This window comes from Varanus komodoensis, unplaced genomic scaffold (genome assembly GCF_004798865.1).
Source record: "Varanus komodoensis strain SLA01 unplaced genomic scaffold, ASM479886v1 scaffold1, whole genome shotgun sequence".
Classification (NCBI taxonomy): Eukaryota; Metazoa; Chordata; class Lepidosauria; order Squamata; family Varanidae; genus Varanus; species Varanus komodoensis.
The window spans coordinates 97,961,935-97,971,418 of NW_025335268.1; the positions used below are offsets into that span (position 1 = coordinate 97,961,935).

Here is a 9,484-nt window from a genome sequence, read left to right on the forward strand (position 1 = left end):
TGACTGGTTTTATAAATCAAACCATTTCCTCATACGATACTGAACTCATACATAATCATAAAGGAGAACAATTTGAATGGAGTTCTAATTAGTCCAAGGTTCATTGAAAAACACAGAATCAGTAAGACTCTATGAAAGTTACCAGCTATGATACATACAGAAAAGTATTTTACATTCTGTAATAATTTCACCTCAATAGTTGTAGATACTGCCATCTAGTGATTAAAAAAACTTTAAAAATTAGTATGAATTTTACTTTGAAATTAATGAGATTTTGGACATTAGGGCATATAATGACTTAAACTAAAAGGTTAATGATGCAACTCAATACCATGAAAATGCAACCCCCTACCACTAACATTCCTTTATATTCATGTCTAAAGCTACTGTATATAAGTTAAGAATCAATTTATTGACAGTCTGTTTCAACTCACCCAATAAACTCTAAGAGCAGTGACATGTCAAGTTCTGGAGGGATACGGAACACTGAACCCACAACTTTGCGGGGCCTTCCCCTGCCTGCAGCAATTGGCTGTGGCACAGCTAAGATATAGAAAGATAAACAAAACTAGAAAGTAATTACTGTATCTGCAACCTGCAATAGAATACAACATAAAATGACAAGCTACATAGACTCATATAGTAATTTGGTAATTACTGTATCATTTTTAGGAGAACTTTTATGGTATTATTAACTGATAAGGGCCATTCTGTGATATTAATCACATTAAAGCATTCTGTGTCCTGAGTGGAGCAGAGGAGAATGACCCAGTGCCAGTTGCCCCAAAGTGCCATTTGAGCACTGTGGAATGAGCATCACTAGCAGAGGCCTGGGTAAGCCCTTGCCGTGCTGCTCACCTGCTGCTTCCCCACAACTCACGATGGGATAGGTTGCCTGGGTCTGGATTATACAACAACCCAACATGGGTACAACCAGCTCTATAACATAAAACATGAGTTGTTAGGGGGGCTTGTAGTGGGTAAAAAGCTACCCAAGGAATATTCCGGTTTCGCGTAAAACAACAATCTGTCAAGACTAGTTATCTACAGTGGCTTGCCATGTCAGTCACTGTTTCACCCCAGCTATAATGGGCATGCCTTAGATGTTGCCATACAGATGCAGAAATGAGCAAGAAGATATAAATATTCCAAACTTACTATGACAGCAACTAACAGAAAAGTGGCCATAACTTCTCTACAGGTCTGATTTACTGGTCTCTTCTCTTAACCACACTTTTATGCTTAATACTAGCATATTCATAAAAATTCATTATTCATAAAAATGAACAAAATCGCTCCTAACAATTATGTTAGAAAAAATACTGCCAAATTTGTGATGAGAACAACACAATTCTCTTAAGGTACCCCATACTTCAGTAGTCTCTTAACAAAAGAATTTGTAAACTAATTAAAATAACAGTACATCTGACTAGGAGAAGTACCATCATTTTCATCCTAGGAAACTAATTTTAAGGGCTTACTCAGCTTCAATTACAGTGATTGAACAATTACAAATCTCTCAAGAGTTCAATCCAATGGAAGCATAGTCTTGCATCGAATTGTGCCCTCAACCTGTCATACTTCGAACTACCACAATTACTATGTCCAACAGGGAACCCATTAAGATTGTGCCCTTCTGTGAATTTCCCCTGGCAGAAGGCTGGCTACAGACTGTAGGCGGAATGTGAGCCTTTATGATCCACTGGTAAAAAGTAGCACGATGATTCTAGCATGTATTTTTTAAAGCATTAATGTAATGCTCTTCTACAGTATTTATAAACTTACCAGGCTTAGGTATTTCTAGACCTCTCTCTCTGTAAAAATCATGCATTTGCTTTTTCTCTCCTGAAAATACAATATTAAAAATGTTTGGTATTGCCCAGCACAGAGAGAAAATACAAATTCTAGATATTTTGTGGGTCTAGTGAGCTAGAATTGGAACATACATTGACAAAACCAACCATCTGTATTATGTAGTTTTGTTTTTCATACATTTATAAGACTATATAGCCTCAAAATGTTAGCAGTATTAAGATATATAGGAAATGTCACTAAAATATATGAAAGGTTCAATGTATATCAGTATAACTTTTCTTCAAGGGTAAAGATGTACAGCTTGTTTCAATACTTCTGTTTAGCACATCTCAAGATTACATTTTAACATGGTTTTGAAGTTTTGCTTTTTCTTTCCCCACTCCCACATTGTTTGACTATTTGTGGTCTGTGCTCTTCTTTTTTCCTGCTTTAAAAACAGTTTAGTATTGCACAGTCTAAGTTTTAAAAAATACTATTTGGCAATCTTACATTCAGTGGCTTTGATTCCAGTGGCTTTGAGTGCAGTAATCAAACTGCTAGCACTGTAGTTCACAAACAATATATACTAATTCAATTAGAAGTTGATACCAAAAACATTAAGATTATTAAGATAATATAAAATTATAATTATATAAAATTCTGAATTGATCAGAATTACCTTAACAAGAGATATGAGTATTTTACACTAAAGAAACCCACCCTTATAATTCAAATAAATTATACAAAAGTATGTATGTCTGACTTTTTCATAGTTAATTCTGGAAGTAATTATTTTTACAGCATTTGGAATATTTTGGCAAGGACCTGGAGAATCAAAAGTAAAGGGGAAAGTTACAGAAATGCAGGCTACCATAGCTTTTGAAACAGGAGTTGCTAAATTAGAATGGGTGGTGTGGTAGTGCTAGAAAAGGGGAGTGAGAAGGAGGGACTGACAGATGGACAAAGGGCTATGTAGGCCAAGGAAGCCAGAGAGCTTCCGCTATTGGGCCGTACAGAAATTAATTAATTAATTAATTAATTGCAATATGCTCTGAACCCTTTGCCTTCTCCAACTACTGCCCACAGGATTTCATTTTTTCCTCTATAACTATAATATCAAAACACTTTATAAAGTGAAGTTGAACATTGCATATTGTTTTATTCCAGACCACATGATTGGTTTTGTACTTCTACAGCCCATACAAAGAAAACAGAAACAGCTCTAAGCTAAAAAAATTGAAACAAGGTGCCACAGAAGTATCACTCAATACAATTACCCTACATTATTGCTAATGTCATCTCAGTTAAGCCTATCTTTAGTTTTTATCAATAAGTACAGGTTCAAAATAGACCACTTACTTTCCTCCAAGTTGATAACTATTTTATACACTATGTCTTGCAACTGTCGATCCAGCCTAGAGGAGCAGAATAAAAAGAGTAATTAGATTGGTTCTTGAATGTAGACCACATGTTTTTGCAGTGACTTAGTGAAGGAGAACCATAAATTAAGAGGAACTAGACATAAGTGGTCAATTTCCAAGTAAAATCATAGACTAGCAGGAAATCTGTTTATCCTTACTGGGAGAACCAAAAGCTTTTGAGATAGCACTGAGGTTGTAGCCAGCTAGTTACTAGCATTTCTGAAAAATTACACTGGTGCACCAGAAAGAAAAGACAGCCATAACATGGAATATGTTCTAGGCAGCAAATCCTCTTCTGGATTTCTTTTAACAATAAAAGAAATTAATAGCTTTGTGTGTGTTGCTATTATAGCAAAACATTTCCCCCTAAACATTCATGTTTAGCCAGTTTGAAACATTCTGTTTGTTCCAATATTTAATCAACCAGTAAAGTCCAAAGTAAAAGTATACATGTTATCATAAACCCAGTTTCTTTACGCACAAGTACAATATAATTAGATAACCATAATTAAAATCATTACCTTATATTATAAAGGGGTTGTGTCTGATGTACTACAATGTTGCACTTAGGACATCTGTTGCTGTAGTAAAAGTGTCTTACTATGCAGCTTTTACAGACTGTAAAAATAAATTTCTAGTTACATATTTAATAAAATAGCATACAATTAGCAACTATGTAAAACATGTAATAAGTGTAGACTAGAATTTAGAGCAATTACAAAAAAAAAGTTAAAAAGTGACCATTTTGTTTATACAGATTTCTAGTGTGCTGTTCTATGCAAAATATTTAACATGACTTAGCCAAATAAGGGACTTAAGAATAAACCTTGTAGAAGGATATGCACTACTTAATTTCAATTTCATGTTTCAATCCAGAAGCACCACATTGCAGTTCCATAAAATATTATAATTTGATTAGACCTAATTCTATTACCTTCTAGTGTTGCTTTGGGGTTGCCCATCTTCCCTGACCAAATCCCATTTCTCATTAAGGGTGCATTCTTCTGGAGATGCCTGTTATGCCTCTGGACTCAGAGGCTTATAGGTGTCCAATGCAGAGGAGGAGCAATCTTCTCAGCTCTTCTGCTCTTTTACTACAGACAACCATTTTTGGCAATCCAGCTGAGATATTTCAGAGGGGGAAGGAAGAATTCTGGAAGGGCATCAGATACTTTGTATCCTGGCTGCTTGAGTCTCATCCCATCCCGATGCTTTCTTCAAGATTCCTAATATCAGATAGCAGTTGGCACAATTCTTTCTGCACAAGCCATAAGGGGGTGGGGGAAGACGTCAATTCCTAGCACTGCAGTTGGAACACATCTTTAGCCTCATAGTTGGGAATATCATCTACAGTCCCTCCCCACTCAGCAATGTCTAGGGACCACAGGACTGTTCTAAGTTGTTCCAACCTTCACTGTTGCCCTTTATACTAGTTTAATATCCCAATTACTTCTACATAGGTTGCCTGTTGCCGGGCTTTATCCTCCTAATTTCTTCCTTGCCAAATTGGAGGTCTTTTATAATCCAAAAGTGAAAAGGGAGGAGATAGGTATCACAACTATACTTGACACAAGCTGTTGAGTGACATCCATCAGATTTAACAGCTGCAATGCAATGTAGGGTACAAGCTTTGTATGCAGGAAGTTTCAAGACCAATCCCTGACATTTCCAGTTTTGTTTTTTGTTTAAGGGATCAGGCACCTGGTGAAGACCTTTTCATGAAATCACAAAGTAGCCAGTAAGAAGTTATAAACAAATAGCTTGATGTGGCAAGGGGCTGCTTTGCATTTTCTTCACTGGCTGTGTGAAGCCTATGGCAGTTCAGGCTCCAGCATTCACCACTTCCTAGAGGGATATGGAGTTGCAGAACATACTCCAACCCTGGATTTCCATATGGCCAACCCCTACTGCAGACTGGAAACAAAGCAGCAAAGCTGGAAGCAGGATGATTATTTAAGCAGAAAAAATGTATTGAGTGCTATATAGAAGGCTGAACATGAACTGCAGGTCAAGAAATTTTAAAGAAATACATACACAGGGAGCCACTGAGGTGTAGTGTAGGACTAGGACTTGGAAGATCTGTGTTCTAGTTCCCACCCACTCATGGAGTGCTCTGGATGCCTTTGGGCAGTCACAGACTCTCAGCCCAATCTACCTCACAGGGTTGTTGTGAGGATAAGACTGAGAGGAAAAGAATTATGTAAGCTGCTGTGAACTGCTTGAAAGGAAAAGAGGCAGGATATAAATATAATAAATAACTAGAGAAAATACTGTAGGATGAATAATCCAAGAATGGTACTGAATAACCCAGAAACTCCATTGAACATGTGCATCAATTACTGAGATTCTCCATAATTTCTCATAGGGATATGTATTGCCATTTGTTCAGCATGTAATGTTCGTACTTTACAAATGTACTTTTGACTGATCTTTCAGCTTATGAAGTTAAACTTCTTATGGACAAGTAATCAACACCAGTACTTACATGTATGAAGACATTCTGTAATGGTTGTGGCATCTATGAAGTATCCTTTACAGATGGAACATACTATATATGGTGTCAGCTCAGAAAGTTTAATCATGCGCTGCAAATTTAAAAAGTCAGACTTTCTTGTAAAGGTTTTCTTGCTACTAACACTCAAGACATTTAAGGATGTTTAATTATTTCAGTAAAAGATGCAGCAACCATAGGACCATTGCATTAATCTCTCATGCAAGCAATATGATGCTCAAAAGTGTTGCAACAAAGAATACTACTTTTTATGGAGCAAGAAATGTTCAAGGTGGATTCTGAAAGGGAAGATTCACTAGAGATCATTCCACAAACCCAGATGAAAACAATGTAGTGGGAAGCACTGCTCTGGAAAGAGAGACACATTTCTTGTATATGAAATGTATGTACATTTCTTGTACATACTGCTAAATGTACACTGTACTTTTGCAATGCCTCCACATAATAGGCCTTGCTGAGAGTTGTCAAGTCTCAGAGAGCCTCCCACTCTGTTTAAAGCAAAGTGCAATGTTTGAACTGCCAATTTGGTATTATGCCTTTGTATATTTTACTTTGTTCTAAACACCTTGGGAAGCATTTGAGAGGTTTTTCATTTATATTTTAAACAAACAAACAAACAAACAAACATGTTCAGCCAAGGATACACAAGAACTGTCAAATCATGAGGAAATACAGCAAAGATGTACAAATTTACAGAGAAGACAAAATGTATTACATTTTTAACAGATACACCATTATCCAAAAAATGCAATGACAGTAACAAGAAAAACCACACTTGCACTAAACTTCTAAGATTAGGTGATAGTAAACTGCCCATGAGGCACCCAGGGAGAGACAAAACTGAGTGGGAATGTGAACCTGAATGCATTCAAATCCAGTTCTCTACCCATTGCACCACACTGACTGTATTTGGCACAAGGCATGGTGGGAAGCATGATTTATTAGAGCTGTAAGGAAATATATGGTTCTGCTGGCCCCATTTTATCTTCATATCAACCATATGAGAACATTTAGGCTAAATGACAGGTCCAAGGTAACTTAGAGTACAATCTTATGCATGTTCAGTCAAAATAAGGTCCTCTACCTTCCAGACATATAGGGAATGCTGGGAACTGTTGAATCATGCATAGGATTTCACTCTTTGGCTCTAATCCTATAGGAACTTTCCTGGAAGTAAGTTGCACTGAGTTATTCCCAGTGGCTTACTTCTAAGTAGACATACATAAATTGCACTGTAACAGTGCAATCCTACATATGTCTACTTAGAGTTGAGCCCTACTGAGCTCATTACAATTTACTCCCAGGTAAATTAGTATAGGATTGCCATCTAAGCAAGCTTCATAGCTGTGTGAAGATTGAAGCTGGGTTTTCTCATACGAATCTAATACGCAACCCACAATACCACGCTACTGGATCCTTTACTTCAGCCTGCCCCCCGCCCCTCCCACGGGCACTACGAGGGCAACGGAAGCCCCTATTTTACCTCATCCTCATCGTCCAAATCCATTTCACCGTCTTCCATTTCAAAACCTCCGAACGGGTCTGTGCTGCCTCCTTCTAGGACTTCTTCCTCCTCTTCCTCCTCCTCCTCTTCTTCCTCCTCCTCCTCTTCCTCCTCCATTTCCATCTCTTCGTTTCCCTCTCCGCTGGACTCAGAGCGGCTTACCCTCTCAAAGCGGGAACTTGCCCCGGAGCAGCTTGGGGCTTCAAGAGCTGCTGTGGCTGCTGCTCCTTCATCATCGTCTTCCTCCTCTTCCTCCTCCCCCAGCCCTTCACCAGATCCCTCCACCACGAAGCCTTCGCTCATAGCCATGCCTTTGAAGAAAACAACCGAATGAACAGCTTCGACCGACAAGAAACAATTGGGAAAGCGCCGGGAAAAATTACTGCTTCCCACGGAAGGACGATTCTTCCTTTCCGGACCCTCTCCTATCCACCCGCCCTCGAATCTCTGTGGGACCCCCCGCTCCCCGCACCAAACAGCTCTAAAAAAAATGTGACCACGAACTCGATGCGCGTGCGCCAAGACAGTTGAAGCACACTGCTAGGGCATCTGCTCAATTAACACAGCCTCTCTAAGTATTCTGGGAAATTGAGTTTTGGTTTGGGGCAGGGCTTTTTGTTTGGAGATGGAAGAATTGCTTTCTACACGATGCCATGGCAACGGACACCTGATTTTGAAAGCTAATTTCTATGGTTTGTAAGCCGTCCTGGGACGTTTCGAAAAGGACGTGATATAAATATTGTATCGAAAAGGACGTGATATAAATATTGTAACTGAATTAAAAATTTTGATTTCCAGTATAAAATACATAAATTATTGTTCTAATACATGTCTATTGCATAACAATGGCTTTCTCTGGAGACCATTAATGATGGGTTGCATCTAACTAGTCAATGCATTTAATCCGTTTAAATTCCATTGTTGGTGAAAGACCAATTTTGTTGTCGTTGTTAGTTGCGAAGTTGTGTCCAAGCCATTACAACCCCATGGACAACATTCCTCCAGGCCTTCGTGTCCTCCATCATACCCCAGAGTCCACTTAAGCTCATGCTGACTACTTCTGTGACTCCATCTAGCCACCCCATTATCTGCCGTCCCTTTCTTCTTTTGCCTTCAATTGTTCCCAGCATTAGGCTCTTCTCCAGTGAGTCCTTCCTTCTCATTAGGTGGCCAATGTATTTGAGTTTCATCTTCAATATCTGGCCTTCTAAAGAGCAGTCAGGGTTGATCTCCTCTAGGACTGACCGGTTTGATTGCCTTGCAGTCCAAGGGACTCACAGGAGTCTTCTCCAGCACCACAATTCAAAGGCCTCAATTCTTCCGCGCCAATCTTAGGAGCAGGTAAAACACTTTGAAGAGTAGCATAACAACTAGGCTAAAAAAAATTAAAATGTTGCCTCGAAGAATGGAAGGTTTGCTATTCCTTCATTAAGTTTCAATGTTTAAGTTTTAATGTTTAAAACCTTTAGTTTAAAAAATCTCATTGTTAAAACAGGTCACATTTGATGCTTGTGTACACAGTTGTTGCATTAATTACAAACCAGAAAATATACAGGTCTACTCGGTATCATGTACTGTTTTACCTGTTTCTAAATTGGTCTTATTTTTTATTTTGGAAAATGCTTATGGTATTAAAATTGCCTGCTGCATGAACTGCTGTAAATTATTCAGGGAGCTTTCAGCAATGGGTGGGAAAGAAAACACGTAATAATGAACAGGAAAAGTTGTAATTTGCAACCCTACCCTTTGCATGTTTACTCGCCAATATATAGGGTTTCCACGGAACTTGCCGCCCGCTCCCTGCGCAGCCGCCTTCTTGTGTGATGTTCACCATAGTGTAGATCGAAAATGCAACCGTTTTGAGTTTTACAGAACCCTTTACCGAGGACACCCCCGAATTCTGCTTGTTGACGAACTGTGGGAATCAGCAGGTAAAGCTGGTATACTTTTTAAAACGAAATTTACATTTTTCACGTGATAGGGGACAGACGTTATTTTTGAAGGACTGAGCTTTGTCCAAGGCTCCATATTAAACACTTCCACTTCCTAACGTGAAAATAGGCGCCGCTGAATCTATCGGATTTACTTCTATGCATTGGGCAGTTCTGAAAGTAAAGCCCGTGAATTTGAGAAGAACTAAGTTGCCATCTCAGCACAATCCTGATCTTATGCATGTCTATTATGTTCCATGGAACTTAATTCTTAGTAAGCGCGCAACGTTATGCTGTATAAAACTAAATACATTCAAGGGCC

At 38.6% G+C, this 9,484-nt stretch overlaps 1 protein-coding gene across 5 annotated transcripts in view; it reads right to left on the bottom strand.

The window, feature by feature from the left end:
- PCGF6 (polycomb group ring finger 6) overlaps nt 1-8,138 on the bottom strand; it is a 28,648-nt gene extending 20,510 nt beyond the window's left edge. For 3 of the 5 annotated variants that reach the window (XM_044437917.1, XM_044437910.1, XM_044437932.1), the window contains exons 1-6: nt 7,211-8,138; nt 5,701-5,800; nt 3,737-3,833; nt 3,154-3,209; nt 1,786-1,845; nt 435-543 (exon numbers count right to left, since the gene is read on the bottom strand). In XM_044437917.1, coding sequence (XP_044293852.1) covers nt 435-543; nt 1,786-1,845; nt 3,154-3,209; nt 3,737-3,833; nt 5,701-5,800; nt 7,211-7,540 — 752 coding nt within the window. In that variant the 5' untranslated portion in view covers nt 7,541-8,138. The remainder of the gene's footprint in view (nt 1-434; nt 544-1,785; nt 1,846-3,153; nt 3,210-3,736; nt 3,834-5,700; nt 5,801-7,210) is intronic. The other 2 variants (XM_044437904.1, XM_044437922.1) reach the window with 1 other exon arrangement.
- Between the last annotated feature and the right edge of the window lie 1,346 nt (nt 8,139-9,484).